Below are 24,849 nucleotides of genomic sequence, written 5' to 3' on the forward strand. Positions count from 1 at the left end.
GTCTTCGCAGGTGAAACCCAGGGCTCAAACCAAGAGTATTAACAGGGCAGTAAGAAATGACTCACGTGTTCCAATATCTTTGCTCACTTTTTAAAAATTGGCTGGGTTCAAACAAAAGGTGCCAATCTCTAAATTGTTCACCGGGTCTAGATGTAAATATGAGGACATGAAAAGCTGAAATTCTGATCTGCCGTCTCGTATTCATCTTCTGCCCTCAAACCCAAACAATAGAACTGGCCTCGCTGTTCCGATACTTTCGGAGCGGGCTGGAAACAGTTTATTATCGTTGTGGTATAGCAGATCCCTCGTGTAGATGTGAGGAGGGAAATATAACATAATAATCAGTGTGGGATCAAAGGCGCTCGATTACGCAACTCGTATTCGACTCAAACGCGACACCTGCTCGCTTCTCGTTGGCTTCGTGCTGCAGTCGGGGAGAAACATGGCCTCGTTTTTTTTTTTCTCTCTCTCTTTCTTTTCTCTTTGCTGTGAAGGCGCCTTTAGGTAACATTGCTTTTGAAAGAATCCCGGCGCGTCAGCTCGGCGTGAGCGTCTCGTCTCCAAACACCCAGATGTGTCGGGTTTAAAGCGGATATATATGCGTCGCAGCTGCACGTTCAGACGTTCAGCTGGAACGGGGCGTGGCGTGAAATGAAACACATTTACGATAGAATGCACCGTACTGTAAGTGGTGCTTGCAGTGCAGGGTTGCTCAGAGTCGGTGTGCAGGAGCTGCATTGGCCTTGAATACCAATGACGAGGACGCTCCGAGGATAATCAGCTCTCACTCCTTTCACTCCGCGCTCGCCGTTCAGGGCCAGATGGCATTAGCATTAAATTTTGCAGCAAGGATGTGAGTTTTATTGTCTGTTTCTACTGCACAGGAGAAAAAAAAAACAGCAACATCTCCTGAGCAGGAGTGGAAAAGACATGAGCTGTTGTACTTCATTACTGCGGATAAGTGTCGCTTTGGTGTATTTATTTCAATTGAATATTTTTTGAATGTGCTTTCAATCCATTACGCTAATCCAGCGCGCTCAGTTTAGCATCCAATCAAGTTCATAGGTGTAGTTCATCATCTGCTCCGACCCTCTCATGCTACATGAAGTCGTAGCGCTGTAGCCTTTTGAACATGGACAGGCGACTCAGGCCCTACCTCACTAAAATGTTTCAGCATGCTGGAGTAAACAAAGACTCGTCTAAAATGTCCCCAACTCGTCTAAAATGTCCCCAATGTCACCAACTCGCTTAAAATGTCCCCAATGTCACCAACTTGCTTAAAATGTCCCCAGTGTCCCCAACTCATCTAAAATGTCCCCAATGTCTCCAATATCCCCAACTCGTCTAAAATGTCCCCAGTGTCCACAATGTCCCCAACTCGTCTAAAATGTCCCCAATGTCTCCAATGTCCCCAACTCGTCTAAAATGTCCCCAATGTCCCCAACTCGTCTAAAATGTCCCCGGTGTCCCCAACTCGTCTAAAATGTCCCCGGTGTCCCCAGCTCGTCTAAAATGTCCCCGGTGTCCCCAACTCGTCTAAAATGTCCCCAGTGTCCACAATGTCCCCAACTCGTCTAAAATGTCCCCAATGTCCCCAACTCGTCTAAAATGTCCCCAATGTCCCCAACTCGTCTAAAATGTCCCCGGTGTCCCCAACTCGTCTAAAATGTCCCCAGTGTCCCCAACTCGTCTAAAATGTCCCCAGTGTCCACAATGTCCCCAACTCGTCTAAAATGTCCCCAATGTCTCCAATGTCCCCAACTCGTCTAAAATGTCCCCAATGTCCCCAACTCGTCTAAAATGTCCCCAATGTCCCCAACTCGTGTAAAATGTCCCCGGTGTCCCCAACTCGTCTAAAATGTCCCCAGTGTCCCCACCTCGTCTAAAATGTCCCCAGTGTCCCCACCTCGTCTAAAATGTCTACAATGTCTCCAACTCGTCTAAAATGTCCCCAACTCATCTAAAATGTCCCCAATGTCCCCAACTCGTCTAAAATGTCCCCAATGTCCTCGTCTAAAATGACTCTCCTTTACGTCCCCAACAAGACCTCCATCTCATGTTGCTAACACGACTGTCTTATAGTTAGCCAGAGCCAGTTTGCTATGCTAATGCCTGGTTAGACTAGCATCCTTTACAGCAGCTAGCAAAAATTTGTTTAGGGGGCTAGTCGAATTGTAGTGGGGTGCGATTTTACCTGGAGTGTGCTGCGGCACTGCTCCACTGCGCGGATGAATCTGATGGTTTGAGGTATACGTACGTGTTGTGTGTTAGCTCCGAAACTTCAAAACGGAGGTGGAGAAGAGTTGAATATTTTCTTGGAGAAGAGGTGAATTGCTCGCTCTCTCTCTCATAGCTAGCAGAAAATAAGGGCGAATTAAAATAATAAGCACATCAACAAAGAAACAAAAAAAACCACACAGGAGACTCGATACCTAGCTGAATCAAGCAAACAAGCATGCTAATCTTAGCTAACTACCTATTGAGCCACTGAAATGTCTTACCTCTTCAGCAGAAGAAAAGAAAAAACATCTCCGTGTCAATCTTCGATCCCTTCAGATCTCGGAGTTTTCTACACCTCCCGAAAGCCATGCGCATGTTTATTCTCGTTTTAGCATGGGCTCTGTCGCTTTCCCTTTCTGACTGCAGGCTCTCTGTAGTTTGAGGTTTCTTGGTTCTGACAGCAGCCGATTCCCCAGACGTCAACGATGATTGCGTTTACACCTATCCGGATTAAAGCGGCCGTCTAGATGACAGGTTGAAATTCTAAGCAACTCTTGTAAGAACAAATTACAAACATTTCCCCATCCTCAGCCCCACACACACACGCGATATAGCAGACGTGACATGACCACGCAAAGACGAATGACGTCAAACTGACGTTTCCCGCCAAATCCGGGAGACGGTTTCGAGCGCTGATTTCATAAAAAAATACTTGCTCGACAATTGATTTTTGTCCATTTTTAACCCCCCCCCCAAAAAAAGTTCCATACTGCAGCTTTAAATCAGTAAGAGTACGGTCAAGTAGCACTTGAGTAAATGACAAACCGTACAGAACATTACTTCATAAACAAAGTACAATTCCTCAAGTATTTTCCACCTGTGGAACAGATAAAGCGGAATATTGGGCTTCTTTTTTATGAACCCCCTCAGGCACCTTCAACAATGCGGTGAACTACCAGCCCGGTTTGTGTTTTTGGGGTCTGTTTTGGAAAAACACCTCACACCTTGTCCCTCGTGGTTCCTAAGCGGCGAGAACAACAACCGCGAGCGTCTCATTTACAAAGTTCATTCCGATTTTCAACGAAGTTTCCGTGAACTTCATTTTCATTCCGCGCTCGTCGCGTCCCCCTGCGCTCCCGTGTTTACGCCGACCGACTCGACTGAAGCGAGATGCCGTAGATAAAACGCCCCGGGAGGATTTTCAGCCCGGACGTTTCCCAATCCATCGTCGTTCAAAGCGTGTGATTAGTTTCCTGGCTGCAGAGTCGCAGGATGCTTCATTAAAAGCGGCGTATCTGCCCCAAATCAGACGTGATGTTCATTGTCAAGGCAACAGGAAGTGCCTGGAGAGATGTCACCTCCACTAAACACCAGACATCCCAGACGTCTGTCTGGAGCTCTGTATACAGATTACAGAATAAAAACACTCTGTGTTGTGCTGTTATAGGAAAATAACCAACGACAGGATGGTGTGATGAAACTGTTACTGTCACCACCATGACGTTGACTCTTTTATAACACGTCATACTTTTTATCCATTTATAGTTACGTTTAATGTCCACGAAACATTTTCCATCCATCCATCTTCTATAGCGCTTATCCTACAGGGTCGCGGGGAGACCTGGACCCTATCCCAGGGAGCATGGGGCACAAGGCGGGGTACACCCTATACAGAGTGCCAATCCGTCACAGGGCAAATACATATTCACACACCCATTTGTACACTACGGACACTTTGGACACGCCGATCAGCCTCCCGTGCATGTCTTTGGACTGGAGGAGGAAACCGGAGTACCCGGAGGAAACCCCCGCAGCACGGGGAGAACATGCGAACTCCACACACACAGGGCAGCTGCGGGAATAGAACCCCCGACCCTGGAGGTGTGAGGCGGTTTGTGATTTTTTTGTTTTCCATTTGTATCCCACACACACACACACACACACACAGGGGGGAAAAAAGCCCACAGTGAACTGTTTTACGGTATCAGAGCAACGAGCGCACTGTTCAGAAGATACATATGGAGCCATTTCTAAAAGCGTGTGTTGAGCCGTGGAAGCAGATTCGGAGGAATTATGAGCCGCGATGTGAAACGCCTCATTGGTTTACGTTGATGAATGCCAAATCTCATTCATTAGCATGCAGGAGCATCTGTGAGTAGTTCAGGCGTCCTGCTGGTCCTCATAATCCCCTCAGACGAGCCTGCAAAGCACTTTAATCCTGAGTCAGAGCGAGGACACGAGGCCGTACGACCCGACTCCACTCCACTCCACTCCACCCGGGCTCCTGTCGGACTCGGAGTAACGGCACGACCTGAGAATCGTGTGCAGGGTTCGATCTTGTGGAAAGCTGGTTTGGAATCAGGACAGAATCTAGGAGACGCCCTTCACGGATATCGCTCGTGCCTCCGTCTCGTCTCGTCTCGTCTCGTCTCTTCGTCACGCCGTTACAGGAAAATAATCAGCCATGACGACTTGCTCTTACCACCCTGAAGTGTTTTATTCCTCTCATACCACAGCCGATCTTCCATCGCTGACCATGTTTTATTTCATAAAGGACATCGTGCCGTACTTATTATCCATTTCTAGCTACAGTCGATGTTGGGGAAACGAGGTCTCGTTTACGTTACAGCAGCTGCAAACGGACGTTCCCTCGCAAGCCTCACTTTTTCATTCAGAACAAACAAATGAGCTACGTAGCTCGTCATGTTACCAATAAATAAATAAATAAATAAATAAATAAAAGCAGAAAAACTCATTGTGATGTCACAAATCCTAAAGCTACAGCTTTAACTCTGGCACTGGAGACTCCTTCCGTGCACATTTGATCAGAAATCACGCAGGAATAAATAGTTCAACGTTCCCCTTAACTTCCAAATGAATTGTTTTTTTGTTTTGTTTTTTAAAGTATATCTGCTCACTACGTTCTGTAGCGTACATCCGAACCATTTCCACCGGAACTGAATATTTCTACGTCACATCGTTTATACGACCTTTGTTTTTGTTCGTTTTTTTGTATATTCATTCAAGGTACGAACCCATCATTTGACATAGACGTTGAAAAAGGAATAAATGAGATGAATTTGGGAATTATTTAGCAAACAAAAAATTCAAAAAGTTGGATCTTAAGCTTGTAAAAGTGTTTTTTTATATATATATATATATATATATATATATATAAATATTTATAAATGTAAATTATATTCCAGTTGTAAAATTCCTTCTGAATTAGCGATTGAACGATTGTCTTTCTAATGGCAGGTTACAGGATATTTATAGAGCAGGTGGATTGTCGTGAAGATTTTAACACACACACACACACACACACACACACACACACACACACACAGCAGCTCTGATGAACGTGATTGTCTCTGACAGCCAGTGATAACGCTAGTGCGCGTCTCACCGCAGGCCGTCGTGTCGAAGGCGCCCGTTTCACCCAACATTAAGTTGTAAATGAGCTCAGAACAGGTGCGGCGTTTCCCGAAGCCCGAGCTCGTCACACCAACATTAAAAGCAGAAAGACCGATCCGATTTTTTTTTTTCACGTCTGGTAAAGCGGCGTCTTGATGATATTAAGATGGTCACAGATCTTCAGAGCAGCCCACGATAACGCAGTTAAGCCAAGCTTCTTAAATGAAATTGGAATTAAGATGACGAGGCCCGTCTGTTGCCATGGAGGCTCTCGGCGGATCGCGGCCAGGACGATAAAGCCGGAGACATCCATCACTTCCTGTCAACGCCGGATTTTATAAAGTGAGAGGATGATACGGAGCGTACGTGAAGCGTAAAAAATCCAACTGACAGCATTTTTCCGTTCAGCCGCGACGTTTTTGCTGTGTGTGTGTGTGTGTGTGTGTGTGTGTATATATTAACAATAGAACTCTAAATGGAACTAGGATTTGGTGCCGAAACTCAGCGTGCTTGGATTTTTAAAATTTTATTTTATTTTACAAATTATCTCACCCAATTACAATGACAATTTTGGAATATCCTTCAAAAGACGAGCGTTTTCAAAGAACACGCGAAGGATGTGTTTTGACGTGAGCCTCTGTTTTTTTTTTTTCCCCCGTTACTCGTCCTAATCTGTACGACTCTCTGCGAAAACCGTTTAAAAAAAAAAACAAACCACGAAACGTCTTCTCGCTGTACGCATAAGTAGTCCTTCGTGTCCATTTGGTCTCGAGGGTGTGCAAACTTTTGCACGCAACTGTATAATAACACTGTTTATTAGCGTGAAAAACTTGAGGCCACGCCCCCCCTCACCTGAGTCTGACGAGCAATGCGCTGAGGAAGAAAGCGATTCGATTTCAAGATGGAGTTACGACCTTGACCGTTTTAATCTTTCGACAGTCGGGGTGGGGTTTTTTTTGTCCGTTTTTTGGTACACCGTTTCGATACTGCGATAAATTATGTCAGGATATGTTTTTTCCGAGATAGCATGGATGAAATTGAATCTTTAAAATATAATTTTATATATGTATATATTTTTTTTTAAAACTCCTAGATTGCGCCATGCTAACCCGGTAGCTATACACGTCCATTACTTGTTAGCTACATTAGCATCATAGCTCCAGGGCAAAACGAAATAAGCAACTTTAGACACAGAACATCTCGACTACGTTTAGAAGCGGAGTAATTGCGCATTCAGTTTTGCCACGTACCCCTGAGGTCGGGGGTTCGAATCCCGCCTCCGCCCTGTGTGTGTGGAGTTTGCGTGTTTGTTCCGTGCTTCAGGGGTTTCTTCCGTGTACTCTGGTTTTCTCCCTCAGTCCAAAGCCGTGTACTGTGGGCTGATGAGCGTTTCCAAAGTGTGTTTATGTTTATGTGTGTGTGGTTGTGCCCTGCGATGGGTTGGTCCATATGGAAAATGGTTGGTGGACACAGTCTAGGGTTCTGGTCAGGATTCAGTGAAGCTGCATCACATTGTCATGAGTCATGAGGCAGAGGTCAGCGGGATCAATACAGTGAAGCGAAGAGTATGAAATTGGCGTCGGAGTACACCCCGGGCTCCGGCAGCTCCTCGCTCTCCAGCCTGAGTAGATATCGTGGTTTGGAGGTGAGTCGGTGTGAACTTATCAGTTCTGCAGCTCCTGAGGCTCCTGCGGTTTGTGCGGCTGATTTAATCGGATATCAGCAGAGTGTTCAAGGTGAAGGTTCAGTTTACCGACTCTGATTTGCTGATTTAGACTCTGTACACTTTTGTTCTAGTAGTTTCCTTCTGCGTGTATAACTTGACTTTTTTCCTGATGTATGCTGGATTGAGTATTTAATACAACTCTGATGTGCTGCGGTGAAGAAAATAGGAGTGTGTATTGGATTGGATCCATCTGATTCGTTCCTGCTGCACAACAGTGTTCAGTGAGGTGGAGAACAATGGAACAATGGTGTTTTTTCTAATAATGTGTGTGTGTGTGTGTGTGTGTGTGTGTGTGTGTGTGTGTATGTGTGTAGAATCCCAGACCAGGCCATTGGAGCACGTTCAAGAAGTGATGTCCTTTCTCGACATTGCTATAGAGATGTAATTTGCTTGGCAGTGTGAGGAAAATGTACAGGAGCGTGTGAGGGACGTGTGCGGTTGCGAGGGACATGTACGGGTGCGAGGGACATGTGCGGGTGCGGAGGACATGTACGGGTGCGAGGGACATGTACGGGTGCGAGGGCCATGTGCGGGTGCGAGGGACATGTACGGGTGCGAGGGACGTGCGGGTGCGAGGGACGTGTGCGGGTGCGAGGGACGTGTACGGGTGCGAGGGACATGTACGGGTGCGAGGGACGTGCGGGTGCGAGGGACGTGCGCGGGTGCGAGGGGCGGGTGCGAAGGACGTGTGCGGTTGCGAGGGACATGTGCGGGTGCGAGGGACATGTACGGGTGCGAGGGACATGTACGGGTGCGAGGGACATGTGCGGGTACGAGGGACATGTGCGGGTGCGAGGGACATGTGCGGGTGCGAGGGACATGTACCGCGAACATCGCTGTGGCTATGGAGACGCTGATGAGGAGATTAATAAATCTCTCCTAAGAATAAAGATGTTTCCTGCCTTCACACCACTGAAACACTCTCGTCTTTTGATTCTCTCGCTCTTTAATCCCTCGTTCCTCTGGGAACCTGAGCGAGCAGATAAAAGAGATCAGTGCCACCCACCAGCGCGTCCCTCAAACCCCAAACGCAGGATTTCCCAGGATTTCATTAACACATGCAGTACAGATGCTTCCATGGGCTGGAAATGGGCAGCCTCTGTTTTAAAATAAAAACCTTTCTTTGCGGCTTTCGTCGTGAAGAGGAAACTAAAACTAAAGTAATATTTATGATAAGATTTTTAGTCATGTCGGGACAACGTTAGAAGTAAAGACGGAAGTAATGTACACTATATTTCAGACAAAAACGCGTCCAGGGAGGGAGTGTATTATTTTAAATCTCACGTTTACTGCGTATTGACTGATGTTTTCGTAACGTAGATGTAATATGTTCGTTGTAGCATTTTATTTCAATACATCTGCCAGACGAGCTTGCTAATGTTTGCTGGTTAGCATTAAAGCTCGTTATATACTGTAATAGCTTGGGTTCTGTACAACTAGCTAGCTAGCTAGTAAGTTATACCTCGTATCATGTTTGCGAAAGTGAATTATTGACGTATAAATGTTTTATGTGCGCGACGGACTACGATCAATTCGTGCCCGTTGTTAAAAATCTACCAAGTTGCGAACAAATTGTACATGCAGTACGACTGCCACCAGGGGGCGAATTCTGATCGTCATATACTTAGCTACAGAATGAGAATTAGCCACGGCTAACACGGGTGTACGTTTCTGTTCCATACCAAGCGCTAACACGATAAGGAAAGCGACTTTGGAAAACCTTATTTATTTATTTATTTATTTATTACTTCCACCCCTGAGAGCCGAAATGCATATTTTATTCCCTGCGCTCAGTCGAGCTCTGACCTTCTCACCTTCAGCAACACACACTGCACGGTCAGACCCAGCGGCGTCCACGCTGTCTTACGCCAACAACGCTCTGGAACGTGTGCGCTCGCTGACAGGACGGTGGAACCACAGAAAATAACGTCAGAATACGCAGAGAAAATATATAAATATATATATATAAACATGGTTTACTGAGCCGTGTCTTGTCCTTCACGCTTACTGACCCGGAAACTCTGAAAATCTTAAGCAGCGTCTGATAGACAGGCAGTACGTCAGCGGGGAAAAAAACATTAAAAATCATGTTTACGTGCATTTCAGGAACGTTTACACGATCGGTCAGTCAAGAATCTCGTTTCTTTCTTGATACGAGACGTTGCAACTCGATAAAAAACCCCAGACGAGGCGCGGAAATCGATTCTTCCTTTCTTAACTAATCTTATATTTGTGCAGACGGATATGAAGGAAGGATACGGGTTTAATTGCACAAACACACACGCAGAATAGCCTGATTTTTATTCATCCAAAACCAGCGTGTCCTTATATTATGTCGGACTCAAGCTATTTTCGAATTGAAAAGAGTTAGGACGGCGGTTCTCAACCTATCGTGAGCTCTGGACGCCCTTCACTCCGCAACAGTTCTAGGCTAGATATATGTATTTAACCGTCATTTCTATATGTGTTACTTTATTTTATTAATATTTGAACGTTAATAATGTTAACATTGGACATTGAATCAAAACGTTTCCAGATTTTATTTTATTGATTTTTTTCACGTTTTATTGTCGGCGTGACATTTTAAATCTGACTCTCTGGAGGATCTGTTGTGTATTTTATCCGTCAACGCGACGCTTGAACTTGTCTACCAAATTATCGTTTCATTTTTTTTTTTAAACAACCAGATTGGTTCATTCTAAAACGCATCTTAAATTGTTCCTACATTTGTTGGGCGTATGATATATTTGAATATATTTTGATACATTTAACAAACATATATATGTTATTTAAACGTTTTAAAAACTTTCCTACGGCCCCCCCTGTAATTACGCCACGGACCACTAGGGGTCCTACGGTTCAGAAACAGTGAGGTAGGAGATAATAATTCGGTCTGATTTTCAGATCCGTTTAAATTACTACGCTACTACTGACTGTTGCTAACTGCTTTCAGCGGAAAGTAGCTAAAGCCTGCTCGCATGTCGCTAGTTGACGTCATGCTCTAATTAGCATATTCATGATGTCATCGTGCCGTATTTGCATTCCGCCTAGTGTCAGCCTTTTACGTCTGTTTGCTTCTCTCTTACTCTCTGTGCTAACATGCTGTATTTTAACACAGCCGGATTCCCAATAAAGCCGCTCTCACGTACGTATTTTTCCGTTTCTGCTGTCAGAGTATGAAACAGTGTCGCTAGGAAACGCGGCCTGTCGAGACTGATTTTATAACCGTGACGTCGTCTGGCGATACCACCACAAACCATAAAAGTTAAAGACAACATCTAGATCGAGCTAGATTTGGTGCTGAAGGGGTCTGAAAAAAGTCGTTAAGTTGGCACCAATGTTGCGACACTCTTAATTATCATCGCTGTAACCGTGGAAATGGAGCTGAAAAGTCACCGCCCACTTTACGGCCCTGATAGGGAGCTGAGTTAACCACATCCGGTGAATAAGAGCAAAACTAGAATAAAACAACTGCAAAAAATAAACACTGGAGAAAACCTTCTACTTCCCACCATGCTGTCTGGGTGGGAGGGGCATAGACGTTCTCTCTGATCTGTCAATCACAGCAACACCGGTCTATCGTTACTCTGCAGCGTCACGCAGCATGAGTTGACTGACTCTCGGAGGAAGCCGGTGGGTGCGAATTCGCCAAGAGCAAATTGGGGAGAAAATGGAGGGAACAAAAGTGGAGGGAAAGTGCACTCGGGGGAAAAAAATTGAAAACTGTCAACCTTTCAAGGTTCTTCAGTTGTCTGTCTGGAGGAACCTTTTAAAGGTTCTATGTAGATCCCGTCATTAGTGTTTCCTATTGGAAAGGGTTATGACTCGGAACCCCTTACAGAACCAACGAAGAGCTTGGTTTTCTGTAATTCAGTAGTTCGTCCACTTCTACGTCAGTGAATATGGTAAATAAATAAATAAACAAACAGACAAACAAACAAATAAATAAATCGCCTCAAGTGCCTTTTCTCTATTTTCCTGTTCTTCCTCCTCTGATAAAACGGTTCTAAATATCATACGATCGTTCGTCTCGTAGCTCGTTGACCGACGCTTTAAACCCTGTGAAGTATTATCTTTCCGACGTCCGCGCAGCTCATAAATGGGAGTGATCGAGCGTTGTGATTTTGTACCGATGTGAGAAAAGGAACGTGTTTGAAACGATCTGAACGGCGTGTTCGAGCCGCTGTAATTGCCCCCACGGATCCACAAAGAGGTCATCCTCGGCTCGTTCATCACTCTCTCGCCCGCGGCTCCGGAGAGACTGAAAGCTGTTTTGCTACCAGCGGAGCTGTTTACGGCTCGGAAATGACACGGAATTATTAATGAGAAGCTGCGGCAGAGATCGGCTCCATGCTTCTGTCGCCCCAGCTGTAGCGCTTTTATATGTGGAGCAGCGTCTTCGAGTACATCCTGGACCGTGTGTGTGTGTGTGTGTGTGTGTGTGTGTGTGTGTGTGTGTGTGTGTGTCACAGCAAGGGTCCAGGAGCATCTGAATGAATGGTTTTGTAAAGGTTTCTAGTTTTATTACGTCTTAAACCCAACACCACAAGCATCTTATGACTCCAGATTCCTAAAAAAATATTAAAAGCTCGAAACAAATAATTAACGATAAGTAAGTAATTAAACGCTCTGTGTCCCGCTGGTGTCGGAAAATAATCGGTCGTGGTTTTTTTATTTTTATTCCTCTTACGCAAGAGCGGTTTCTCACCAAGGACACGTTTTTATTCATTAAAGATCAACACGTCATACTTTAAAAAAAAAAAAAAATCTGTTTACCGTATAGTTACATTTACATGTTATCGCTTACGTTATAGCAGCTGTAAACAATCGCCCCCTGAAATCGCCAGCCTCTCTTCTTTTTTTAATCTCTCTCTTGAAAGCAAAAACGCAGCCTGTCACGTCACCGCGAAACCGCGAAGCGTGAAGACCTCCGACTTTTTGACGTGAAAGGAAACTTAAAGTTACAGCTCTGACACTGGAGACTCCTTTCCATAAATGTTCGACACGATAAACACGACCTCCTCCACCACCTCAGCGCTGTTTATTCGGAGCGTCCGGCGCGCCTCGTAAACGAGCCGTCACTATAGAAACGATACGTAGGAACGTTACGACGCTATAATGTACTGATATCGATTTTGTCATATCGTTATATATATATCGATTGACAGGGTAGAGAGGCCACGCCTCCTTGACTGGGACTAACAGACGGAAACGCTATAATAACGTTCCCAAGCAGTGAACGCTGGTAATAAACGAGACAGAAAGAGGTCCAGTCTCCATCTCGTTTTGGTGTTTCGGCTCAGTGTCAGAAATATCGAGTCTAGCTTGCTGGGTTTGTAAATCTTTCTCCATCCTTCGTCCTCCTCCTGAGCAGGGTCAGAACCCAGGATGGAGTCTCTTCTGTATCCTCAAACCTGCACTGAATGCTGATGAAGTTAAACCCGCCATTGTGCTCGCTTTGTTTTAGTTTATTTATTTTTTTATCGCTTTGTCACTTCTGAATGAATCTTAACTGCATTTTTCTTTCCTCCTTCTTCGTAGGTGAGCCACGGAAGTTTGACCCGGCCTTCCGGGGGCCCGTCCATAACAGGTAAAGAATCCTTTTTCATTCATTATAGCTTATAGATGGTCCATAATGATTACAGTATAGGGGTGGAACACAGTGACACTATCTGTATTTGTATCTGTATCTGTTCCAGTGCTCCAGTTATTCATAATTATCTCTGTATTCGGGTTTAAATCCAAAGTGGGTGTGGCCTAAACCACAACGGTTTTTTTTGGTTGTTGTTTTTTGGTGACTCATGGTGTGGGACTTCTTCTGGCTCTGAAAGTTCCTCAACCTCAGCTACATCTCTCCAGCCCATCATTACTGTATACAATATTTTCTAACAAATTTAGTTTCGCAAAATACCCAAAAGTCCCTGAAATGTTCCTGTGACGTTTTTTGTTGCGCCCTGCTGGGTCCCAGTCCTGACGCGTCTCAAACAGAAGTCCTTTCCGGCAAATCTTTCTTTTTAAATAAAATATTGTGTCTCTGTAATGGGTGTTTTTTTGATTATCATTGCAGCCTTAACACCAGAAATATTATCCTTTAATGTCTTCGCTATTTCCGTTCTGTCGACCTTATTAATGAGGACCCGACCTGAGATCTGAGCCCAAAACACAGAGTAATGCTGCTATTATTATCATCATTATTGTTTATTTTTCACATTTTTAAACCAATCATTGATTGGATTCTTCCTGTTTATTTAAACAGAACTCTGGTCTCGTATGACTGGAAAAATCTCCCAAAATGGCCCCCAAGTCTTACAGGACTTGCCTATAAGAAGTATAAGAAGAGGTATCCGTGACTAAAAGCTGTAACGTCTATATAGCACCTGAGTCACACACACACACACTAACCCAGTTCGAGCAACAGGGAAGCGTTAAATAAAAAATGAGAACGTCGTCCATCTCGTGTCCTTAATTACTACCGACAGCACAGCCCACACCGAGAGCGTGTTAACTTGTCCAGCGCCGGACAAACTCCTGCAGTGTTGAATTAACTCTCATACTGTCTATCAGCCGGTCAGGAAGGAGGCGTGGCCTAAAGTGCGAAGGTGGAGTTGGTCAGACGGAGGTGATTCATTTTCTAATATCGTCTCGTTCACAGAGGTCTGTATGCATGAACTGATATTTTTAAAAATGTTGACGTTTTCAGTAAGGAGATGTTTATTTAACATTTAAGGAAGGAGTCTCCAGTGTCAGATGTAAAGCTGTATAAAGCTGTATAAAGCTGTAGAAAACGTCAAGAGAGGGGAAAAAAATAAGATCGGCGGGTGAGGGAACGGGCGTTTATAGCCGCCGTAACGTGCGTGAGAACAGGGATTAATTATAAACGAATAAAAATGTCGAAGCCGTTCGTTACATATAATAGGAACAAAGCACTTACGAATACGAACGCTCGCTCGTTGGAGGGAAATAATCCGCTTTAGCAGTAACTCTGATCACATCGTTGATTATTTTCCTAAAACGAAACAACAACGAGCGAACAGCAGTCTTTTCCCTCTGGCTTATATACCTTATGTAACTGTTCTACGTTTCTTCATCGCAGCCTTCCATCTTACCAAAACACGTAGTCCCCTGGAACAACCATTCATCCTTTAATCCTCTTTCAGAGCTTTAAAAGAAAAGAGAAAAAACACCAGACATCTTCATGAGCTCAAACAAACGAGTGTGTTATGAACCTGGTGATGAAGCGTAATTATCTTTTCCTCAGAGTGCCATATTGTGGAGATTATTGCAGCTAATCATTAAGGCGTGCGCTGCGATGCAATTACGCCTCACGGAAGACCAAAGATTAGCCTTCAAATACCTGTAAATACCCTCTCCTCGGAGGCTCGAGTCAATACCGGGGCTGAATAATTTTCCCTGGCAGGGACTCGACGTCCTTGGCCGTTTAAATTCCTCCCAGACACGCTTGAAGTGATAAGAGCGAGATGGCAGAGATTGCTTTTTTCGATAGCACGAGATGTAATTATAGATCCACTACAAACAGCACAGCCGTTACTCACGAGCTGGAAAAACAAGAACCTTGGACGGGAGGAGAAAATGCAGATGAATGCCACGCCGGTTGTTTTTCTTCCTTTTCTTTTTAATTGAGTTTATTCTCACTTCCGCCCACGGTGCTAAATTGGCAGCCTTGCTAGTTGTTTATCTTTTATACAATCGGATGCTTACCGTACTGTAGGTCTGAGGAGATTGCTTGGTAGAAGCAGGTTTGTGATTTTAAAGACTTCATGACCTTCTGAAGTCTGTGTTTCTCTCCCTGGCGTGGAAAAAAACTGAACCTAGCTAGCTACCGACATTATGTAAGTAATGTTTAACTACTAGCTAACTAGCTAACCGCTATTATATACACACGATCAGCCATAACATTAAAACCACCTGCTTAATATTGCGTAGGTCCTCCTTGGGCCACCAAAACGGCTCTGACTCGTCGAGGCACGGACTCCGCAGGACCTCTGAAGGTGTGCTGTGGTACAGGATCTGGCACCAAGACCTTAGCGGTAGATCCTTTAAGTCCTGTAAGTTGCGAGGTCGGGCCTCCGTGGATCGGACTTGTTTGTCCAGAACATCGCTCGATCGGATCGAGATCTCGGGAATTCGGAGGCCGAAATGATTAAAAGACGCAGCTTGTCCTGCTACCAAAAAGCTGCTCTGCTCTCATTAAGATGACTCCAAGTTCAAATTCGACCTCTGACTGTTACTGGAGACTCCTTCCGTAAATGTGAAATAACAACCCCACCCCCATCCCTGTGTACGTTGTTACGTATCATGAATACAAACCTGTGATGGATTATTTCTGTTTGTTTCTCTGAGCTCACTCTGTACTCTAACACCGACCCATGTTAACACGCCGCATTTCTAATTAGCGCAGGTTAGCCTAGCGTGTCCTTCAGAAATCCCTCCACTGCCTCCTGGCTCTGTTTAGAGCTGCGCTCCTCGAGAGTTGTGTTGACCTGATTTTAATCTTGGTTTAGTCTCCACCCGAGGCACGTCAGGGCTTAATGCGCCCGTTACGAAGTCCTGTAAATGTGCGCCGGACTTCAGGGGCGGCTTCGAGCAAATTAAAGTTGCTCGTTGAGGGACGTGTCGGAAGGAGGAGCGAAAACACACTCTTTCGGGATGAAAGCAGGTCACGCGGCGGTACCTGTGCTTGCGAAACTGAAGATAAACCTTACCTCCACCGCAGAGTGACTTCAAGCCAGAGAGACGGAGCGTGTGTGAAACAGAAAAACGCTGCCTAGACAGACAGGAAGTCATCGAGCCGAGCCGGAACGGTCGTATCGTTTTGCTCTTCTGAAATCGTTTCCCACAATCCTTCACGTTAGCTCAGGTGCGTCATCCAGTGTGGATGGAAATGACTGAGAACGTGAGCGTTCTCAGAACGTTTGACCCGATTGTATTTCTGATGAGAAATCGCTGGAGCAATGACAGGATGTTCATTGACGTTCATTGACCCTACTGTATTTTCCTCAGGGGGAAAAAACGGTACCCGACTGTTCCTTCGCTTGTTGCGGAGGTGAAGCGTAAACCTTTTGTACCTTTTTAAGAAGTACCTTTCAACTTTAATGAAAAAGGTACAATTGTGTGTGTGTGTTTTGTTTTGTTGTTGTTGTTTTGTTCTAATTTTCCACTTATTTTACGCACACAGTTTCCAGGCCGTGGTGTTGAAGGATTACGGAGCGGTCATTAAATCAGCAGCACTATTAAGGGAACGTGTTAAGGTGTGAGGAATACGATCATCTTTCATGTCCAGAAGTCTTTTTTTTTTTTTTTCTTCCCCCCCCCTGAAACCAAGGTCGCTAAAACACTTCCATTATTCATTTCAGGAAGTGTACGTCTTTGACCTTTCTGCAGAAGGAAGCGGTTTTTTTTAAACGCCTCGGTGCTGCGGACATCGCTTGAAATCAAAACGAGCGATTTGTAATTTACACTAATGTCCAAAAGCAGGTAGAAGATTCCGGTCATGCTTAAAGGACCACTCCGGGATTTTTCTGCAGATTCTCTGATCTGTTGTCCTGTAAAAGAACCGAGAGAGAGAAAAGAAAGAAAGAAAGAAAGAAAGAAAGAAAGGAGTATAATGTATAATGGAAGTCTAAGGGCAGTTGTTGAATTCCATTTAGATGAAATATTTCGATATCTGGTTAAATAAAGCCATTTTAAAGCTGTAATAATAATAATAATAATAATAATATTGATATAGCTATTTTTAATATGTTAAAATGCCTTTCCGAAGAAATAAAAAGCAATAGAAATAGCAATTATACTAAATATGAATAGAATTATTTATTTAAAAATACCCATGAATTAATTAAGGTAAACGGTAATAACAAATGCTTCGGTGAAGCAGGAAATGGTAGCTCGGGGGGGGGGGGGGGGATCCTTTACGCGTATTATTGTACGCTTTCCAGAGATACGGGGCTCCGGATTGTGGAGCGTGTAATCTGTAAGCTCAGGAAATAAAAAGCGGAACAAATCTCTGATAGGATAAATAATATACACATTATATTGAGCTTCATCTGAATTTGCAAAAATTCATCTTTCTACAAAAAAAAACAACAAATCTGTTGTATAAGTTCTCTCTGGCAGAACTGCTGCCCTCAGACTTCCATTGTGTATGTGAGTTTGTAAAAAGTATTTTGGAAACTCAGTTCAGGGAAACAAGTTGAAATTCTTGTCCACGCAGTAAAGAGGCAGGGGATAGAGAGTAGAGGCAGGGGATAGAGAGTAGAGGCAGGGGATAGAGAGTAGAGGCAGGGGATAGAGACTAGATGCAGCGGATAGAGACTAGAGGCAGGGGATAGAGACTAGAGGCAGGGGATAGAGACTAGAGGCAGGGGATAGAGAGTAGACAGGGGATAGAGACTAGAGGCAGGGGATAGAGACTAGAGGCAGCGGATAGAGACTAGAGGCAGGGGATAGAGAGTAGACAGGGGATAGAGACTAGAGGCAGGGGATAGAGACTAGAGGCAGGGGATAGAGAGTAGACAGGGGATAGAGACTAGAGGCAGGGGATAGAGACTAGAGGCAGGGGATAGAGACTAGAGGCAGCGGATAGAGACTAGAGGGAGGGGATAGAGAGTAGACAGGGGATAGAGACTAGAGGCAGGGGATAGAGACTAGAGGCAGGGGATAGAGACTAGAGGCAGGGGATAGAGACTAGAAACACCGGAGTTTTCCTGTAACTGAACGCTGTGAGTGAGCTGCTGTGGAACAGAAGACTGAGAGATCAGAGGAAGTGCCTCAGCCATTTCCTTTTCTCCTGAGACAGCAGGCAGGGTTTTGATGGGTTCATGAGGACAGCAGCATATGTCTCTCTCTCTCTCTCTCTCTATCTCTCTCTATCTCTCTCTCTCTCTCTCTTTCTCTGTCTAACTCTCTCTCTCTGTCTCTCTCTTTGTCTCTCTCTCTCTCTCTCTCTGAGTTTCTTTCTCTCACTCTCTGTCCATCTCTCTCTCTCTCTCTCTCTCTCTCTCTCTCTCTCTCTCTCCTGTCCTTGTCAACAATCTGCATCTGTGACTCCGTCCCTGGAGTTTCCTCCGAAGCGCTCCATGTGCCCTTGCTGCTTTGCTGTTATGAGCTCGCAGCCTTGATCAGCGCTTCAAAGCTTTATCGAGCGCTCGCTCGCTCTCTCTCTCTCTCTCTCTCTCTCTCTCTCTCTCTCTCTCTCTATACGTTCGAATTCATTACGTTAATTCCAGCAGAATTCAAACCTTCCCTTCCTCCCCACTTCCTTCTAATTGCGTGAGATCGGGTTCGAGCGTTCGAGCCGGGTCCTGGAGGACATCATCAGCGCCGAGTTCTGAACGAAAGGAAAATTTCACAGTGTTTGGAAATGTGTAAATAATTGATTCAGTCAGAGGTAGAGAATTCACTCTGACTGTTTGGATGGAAAAAAAAAACTGCACCAATCTTAAAAAAAAATAAAAAAAAAGACTTGTGGAGACGATATTGTTCACTACTGCAATAATAACAAAACCAGAAGCTGAAACATCCAAAGCCTCCAAAAATGTTAAAGTTGTGATTTGCATAAGTATTCACCCCTGTTGCTGTGAAACCTAAATCGGTCCATCAAATGTCACATCATTAGTCGAACGGAGCCGATTAAAGTGTCACGTGATCGTAATATTTAGTACACTTGCTCCCCTGGAGATACACACACTCCACAAATCATATAAATCCTGTTTAGAGCTTGCCAAATGACATTTGGTGGGAACCCAACCCCCTGAGAAGACCATCCGTGCTGTGAAGCATGGTGGTGGCAGCATACGGCATTAAACATCACCCTTGGACTCCCTTATTTCTCTGACTCATTCCTCCTTTTTCTATGGTCAGTTATAGTTATTATTATTGCCGCTGTGGCTTTTTTAAAAAGTAATTATTATTATTTAGATCTATTTAATTACGGACGGCGTGTTGGCTGTGTATTACCGGCTTGGAACCGAAGGGGTGTACAGTGAAAAACATTTTAGGTTAAAAAAAATTGAAAAATGCTTAAAGATAGCCTATCAGATTAAAGCTTACGCCCCAGCAATAACTAGTATTGTATGTCTTTATTTACAGTTTACGGTTTATTTCCGTCCAGCTTGCTTACTGCGACGTAAATACCGTCGGGTTTAAGCGACGTGACATGGTGGCACGACCAGATCGCGGTAGATCGGCGTGAATTGCGTCACAGAACATCACATGCAGTTTGTCAGTTGGTTTTAAAAGTTGTCTGGGTGAAAGTTTCTGTCGCTTCCTGGGGTTCCTGGACGTGATGAAGATCTTCCCTCAGTCCTCTTCCTTCCTTGCAGAAGCTGCACGGACGTGCTGTGCTGCGTGCTCTTCGTCGTCGTCATCCTCGGCTACGCCGCGCTCGGCACTGTGGGTGAGTGGCTGCTTTTGTCCGCTTTCCATCAGGTCTGAAATCATGAACTCGTCTTTCCTCGGGGGAAATAAACAGGTCCACGTTAGACATCTTTTAGTTTCATAACACGTAACGTTTACCGCCGGACGTCAAACCCCACTTTTTTTGAAAAACACATTTCCCAGAATTAATTAAAGGAGTTTATTAGTTCCGTGAAAACAAATACACGTAAGTGCTTCACTTTATTTTCCACTTCTGGTTGAAGAGGCTTGTATTCATTTCTAGCTTTATTAACATCGTAATCGAATCCAGTACAAAGCTAAGAAAGCCGTCACACAGATATCGGTTTATTTCTTTAGTTTTGTATTAGATTTGCATACAGTGCGCTATAATAGCTAACAAGTACCGGAAGTCTGTTCACTCTCAAATCTTTTGTGTAGTCGTGCTTCATGACATGTGATTCGTGAACACGAATAAATCTTCACAATGTAGCTGAACTCGATCGATCATACTATCGAGACGGCCATATTGAACGGCTGAAATGACTCTAGGCTCCTCCTCCGAATATTTTAACGTGTTTTTGTACAGTCTGTTCAGGATTTTCACTCCGTTTTTTTTTTGTTTTTGTTTTTGTGATCGTTGCGGCCGAAAGCGCTTGATTTTGATGCAGCTTTTTTTTTTTTTTCCCAAAATTTGCGACGCAACTTGCGGAATTTTTTTGTGATTGATTTATTTATTTATTTTGCAGAAAACTACTTGAATCGGCGCAATTTAAAATGGCACGAAATTGTCCTTCGCGGTGATGTTTGTTGGTAAACGTGACCTTTTTCGCTGTACTCGTGTTCGACGCACGTGAATCGAAGAGCGTCTCGGTCCGAATCTGCGGTATTCCGAATCGCCGAATTACGCAGAATATTGCGGGGTTTGCGTGATTTTGTGTTCGTTTCTGCGATCGCAAATTGGCGAAATCCTGGACAGACTGATCTATGAACATGAACATGAACAAAACTTCACAATGCAGCTGAACTCGATCTATCAGAATATCAAGATGGCCATACTGGACAACTGAAATAACTCTAGGCTCCGCCTCCGAAGGTTTTAGCATGTTCTTGTATTGTTCAAGAAGTTGAAAATATGCTTCCAGGGTGTAAAAATGTCTAAATGTTTCATTTAAAAACGAGATTGTGTTGCTCAACGAAGCCATTTGAAGATGTATGGAGGTGTGGACAGAACATTTTGGGTGTCTTTCGTGAGAAAATGTTCGGGCTTGTCGACTACACGAGGTAAAACGGGAGAATTTTGTTTATTTGTTGCTTTGTATTAATTTTCCCTGAAGGTTCTAACATTCACTGCTACAGTAGCCAGCTTAGCTCCCAGCTTGTTACCTTTTTCTTGGGATTTTGTGAATAAAAGACAAATCCTTGCACAGTAGTGTGGCAGTGGAGCCTTACACATAAAGATAAAAGAGCACTGAAGTAAGGAGAGAGAGTGGGCGAGAGCGTGTGCTTGATTTCTGTCTGAACTATGAATATTTCATATCGTTCGACCCCATGAGGACGTTCTAGTCGTTCTCAGTGGGTAGCGCTAACTCTACTTCCACTAATCCACTGTTTTCTGAGTTAATCGGTGAGTTCTGTGGCCAGTGAGCTGGAGAGGTCCAGGCAGGACACCACCGGCTCTGTATCAACGAGTGAAAAATGCCGAAACGTCCGATTACGCATTGGTTCAGCGGGTAGCGTTGCTGCTTCACTGCTGCAGGGTGCCTGGTTCCATCCCGGGTTCTCCGTGTCACTGAGGGTTCTCTGGTCTCGCCACCGAAGACAGCGTGACGATCTAACCCGGGAAATGAAACCCAACTTTCTCGTAGTCTTAACCTCGTGTATAGCCGAATCAATGAACGACCTCCAAGCTGCGATGAAAACAGAAGCTTCGGGATCAGGACTGGTTTCACTTTTATTCATGGCATTTTGACAGATGCTCTTATCTGAAGCGATGTACATTTAAGCTTTAAGGGCCTTGCTCAAGGACCCAACAGTGCCAGGGAACCCACGACCTTCTGTGCAGCAGACCAACATCTTAACCACTGAGCTACCCACTGAGCTGCCACTAGGCTACCCACTGAGCTGCCACTGAGCTACCCACTGAGCTGCCACTGAGCTACCCACTGAGCTGCCACTGAGCTACCCACTGAGCTGCCACTGAGCTGCCACTAGGCTACCCACTGAGCTGCCACTGAGCTACCCACTGAGCTGCCACTGAGCTACCCACTGAGCTGCCACTGAGCTACCCACTGAGCTGCCACTGAGCTGCCACTAGGCTACCCACTGAGCTGCCACTGAGCTACCCACTGAGCTGCCACTGAGCTACCCACTGAGCTACCCACTGAGCTGCCACTGAGCTGCCACTGAGCTGCCACTGAGCCACCCACTGAGCTACCCACTGAGCTACCCACTGAGCTGCCACTGAGATACCCACTGAGCTGCCCACTGAGATACCCACTGAGCTGCCACTGAGATACCCACTGAGCTGCCACTGAGCTACCCACTGAGCTGCCCACTGAGATACCCACTGAGCTGCCACTGAGCTACCACTGGTTTCATATTTACAATCGGTTTGAAAACACTCGAATGCTCGTGTTTGTCTCAGGATTGTCAGGACGTCTTAGTCTATATCTTTTGACCGAAACAACAAGCGTTAAATTTCCACTAGGACGCGATGTTCGTGTCCCGCACATCGCCATCGTCTGTGTCAGTCGGTCAAATTGCCTGCGAGCTTGGAGCTCATGAGCCTCAGATTTGAAGTCTCATTAGTATCATGCTGTAGAGCTAGCCGGATAACCGAGATGAAATTCCGTGCGAAGGCGAAGGTTAATACGCAGGGTGAGGGGAAGAAACGCCCGTGAAAAATGAGATCGTCTCCGTGACACGGCTTTTTAACGTAAGCCGTTACGTCTCCGTGTCATCCGTGTCATTGAGCGTTCCGCGCTTCCACCTGCAAGCCTTTTTAGTCCCCTTCAAAGTCAAGTGCACTTGTGAATCTGAAACAGCGATTCATGCGTCGTTTTTACGCCATCAGCCCTGGAGCTGTAGAGCTTCTTTTTTCTTCATTTTTTTTCTTTTCTTTTTTTTTTTATTTTAAGAACGGCATCATGTCTCTTCATGACAATTTAAAAAAAAAAAAAATCTCTAGCCAACAGCAATTGAAGTACAGATATTCAAAAAAAAAAAAAAGGGAACAGTAAAATCTCCCTCTACAGCAGCCAAGAATGATGTCACCATCCTGTATACACACACACACACACACACACACACGCACGTGCATACAGATGACACACCACTTTAATCCTCTCGAAAAGATGAACTCATCTTGCGATGACATCATCTTCCCGTGCCCACATCGGTCACGCTGACCGACACGAGCGTAAACAAACGACTCGCTCTTTATAAATAAAATCACACCTCATTTGCATGCAGTGTTTCATTTCATTACCATCCGTGCCATTAACATGAAGTAAGGACGTGATGTCATCTCTTTCTTTCTTTGTTTACTGTCGTCTAGAAAGAAACCGGACTTTCAGGCTCCTTCTAAATCAAATTGAAGTGGTGATCCTTTTTAAATAGTTGCCATGGGAACGAATCAAGACGCAGGTCGAACGCCGGGCCCGTATTCGTTCGAAAACGCGAGGAATAAAACACTCGGAGTCACGCTGTTAGAGGAAAACGATCAACAACATGGCGGCGTGACGACGCGGAGTTACTGCAAGCAGCACGCTGCGGATTCTTTTCCTCTAACAGCACGTCCTGAAGTGTTTACCGTTTTTAAACCGTATTGACAAACGATAGAGTTTTTATCCGTTTCTAGTTACATTTAATGTTATTAAGATATACGGTATATATTGCTTCGAATTATGTTCATGCTTGGTCTCGTACCGTAGTAGTAAATTGATTGATTTATTATTTTATTTAATTCATGCCTGATTTTATATATATATATATATACACAACATCTATCAATTCTGACGTTTTAATAACCGACGCTAAAAAGCCGATGACGCTGTCACTGGCGACCGAGCGTTATGCTTAAAAAAATATTTGAAATGTGTTCAATAATTGACTTGCATTTAAAGTCTGAAATATTACAGAACATTTAACCAAAAGGAGGGAAAATTTCTATGGACGTATATTTTTATCCCGTAGACGAGTCTTCGGCGTTTACGTAGATCAGAGTCTGTCGGCGTCAGCCATGTTGGATTGGGAGGAGAAAGGCTTCATCGGAGTGGTTTGGAGCTGATTTTACATGTAAAATGTTTGTAAATGAACGCTCTGCGGGAGTCTAGCGTGGACGGCGGACATGTAAGGCTTCAGATGCGTCAGTAATGTAAGAGGGAATGTGTCAGCGGGACGAATCGGATAGATTAGATCGATGTGGAGAGACGGAGAAGCGACGCTTGTTGGTGTGTAGTGACTTTATTAATTAGGTGCGAATGCAGAAGAGAAATCAATAGTTCCTCCGAGTTGCATTGATTGCGTGCGTGCGTGTGTGTGTGTGTGTGTGTGTGTGTGTGTGTGTGTGGGGTTGTGTTACAGTCTCACTTCCTGTCCAGAGAGCTTGTTCCTTCCTGATACATTTTAATACGAGGGATTTAAAGCTTAGTGGATATGAAGGGATTGGAGCTGAAGAGCTAATATGTGTGTGTGTGTGTGTGTGTGTGTGTGTGTGAACTTGTTCCTCTAGCCTGGATACATGGAGACCCCAGGAAAGTGATCCACCCTACTGACAGCTCGGGAGATTTCTGTGGACAGAAAGGCACGGCCAACGCGTGAGTACCGCCCACCCCTTCAGCAAATCCGAGCCGATTGTGGGCGGAGCCGACATACATACAAAATAATCCGATCAACTGCAGAAATGCGTTTCAGTAAGGAGTCGATTAGACAATACACGAATGAGTCGGTGAGAACTCCGCTTACGATTGTTAGTTATTAAAGAATGACGCTGTACGTTTTATCCGTTTATGGTTACGTTATAATGTTGTGGACACATCCATGAAGCTCGTTACTTCCTGTTCCTGCTTACAGCCTCATTTCTCTCTCTCTCT

General features: G+C 44.7%; 2 protein-coding genes across 2 annotated transcripts in view; both read left to right on the plus strand.

Moving 5' to 3' along the window:
• sdr16c5a (short chain dehydrogenase/reductase family 16C, member 5a) overlaps positions 1 to 14,128 on the plus strand; it is a 41,224-nt gene extending 27,096 nt beyond the window's left edge. Inside the window, exon 7 of the mRNA XM_053651184.1 lies at positions 12,902 to 14,128. Within this exon, the coding sequence (XP_053507159.1) occupies positions 12,902 to 12,905 (4 nt within the window). The 3' untranslated portion in view covers positions 12,906 to 14,128. The remainder of the gene's footprint in view (positions 1 to 12,901) is intronic.
• Positions 1 to 24,849, plus strand: part of slc44a5a (solute carrier family 44 member 5a) — a 53,760-nt gene that overhangs the window by 17,739 nt on the left and 11,172 nt on the right. Inside the window, exons 2-4 of the mRNA XM_053651179.1 lie at positions 12,902 to 12,950; positions 19,702 to 19,775; positions 24,489 to 24,573. Coding sequence (XP_053507154.1) covers positions 12,902 to 12,950; positions 19,702 to 19,775; positions 24,489 to 24,573 — 208 coding nt within the window. The remainder of the gene's footprint in view (positions 1 to 12,901; positions 12,951 to 19,701; positions 19,776 to 24,488; positions 24,574 to 24,849) is intronic.

This window comes from Ictalurus furcatus, chromosome 20, assembly GCF_023375685.1.
Source record: "Ictalurus furcatus strain D&B chromosome 20, Billie_1.0, whole genome shotgun sequence".
NCBI classification, from domain to species: Eukaryota; Metazoa; Chordata; class Actinopteri; order Siluriformes; family Ictaluridae; genus Ictalurus; species Ictalurus furcatus.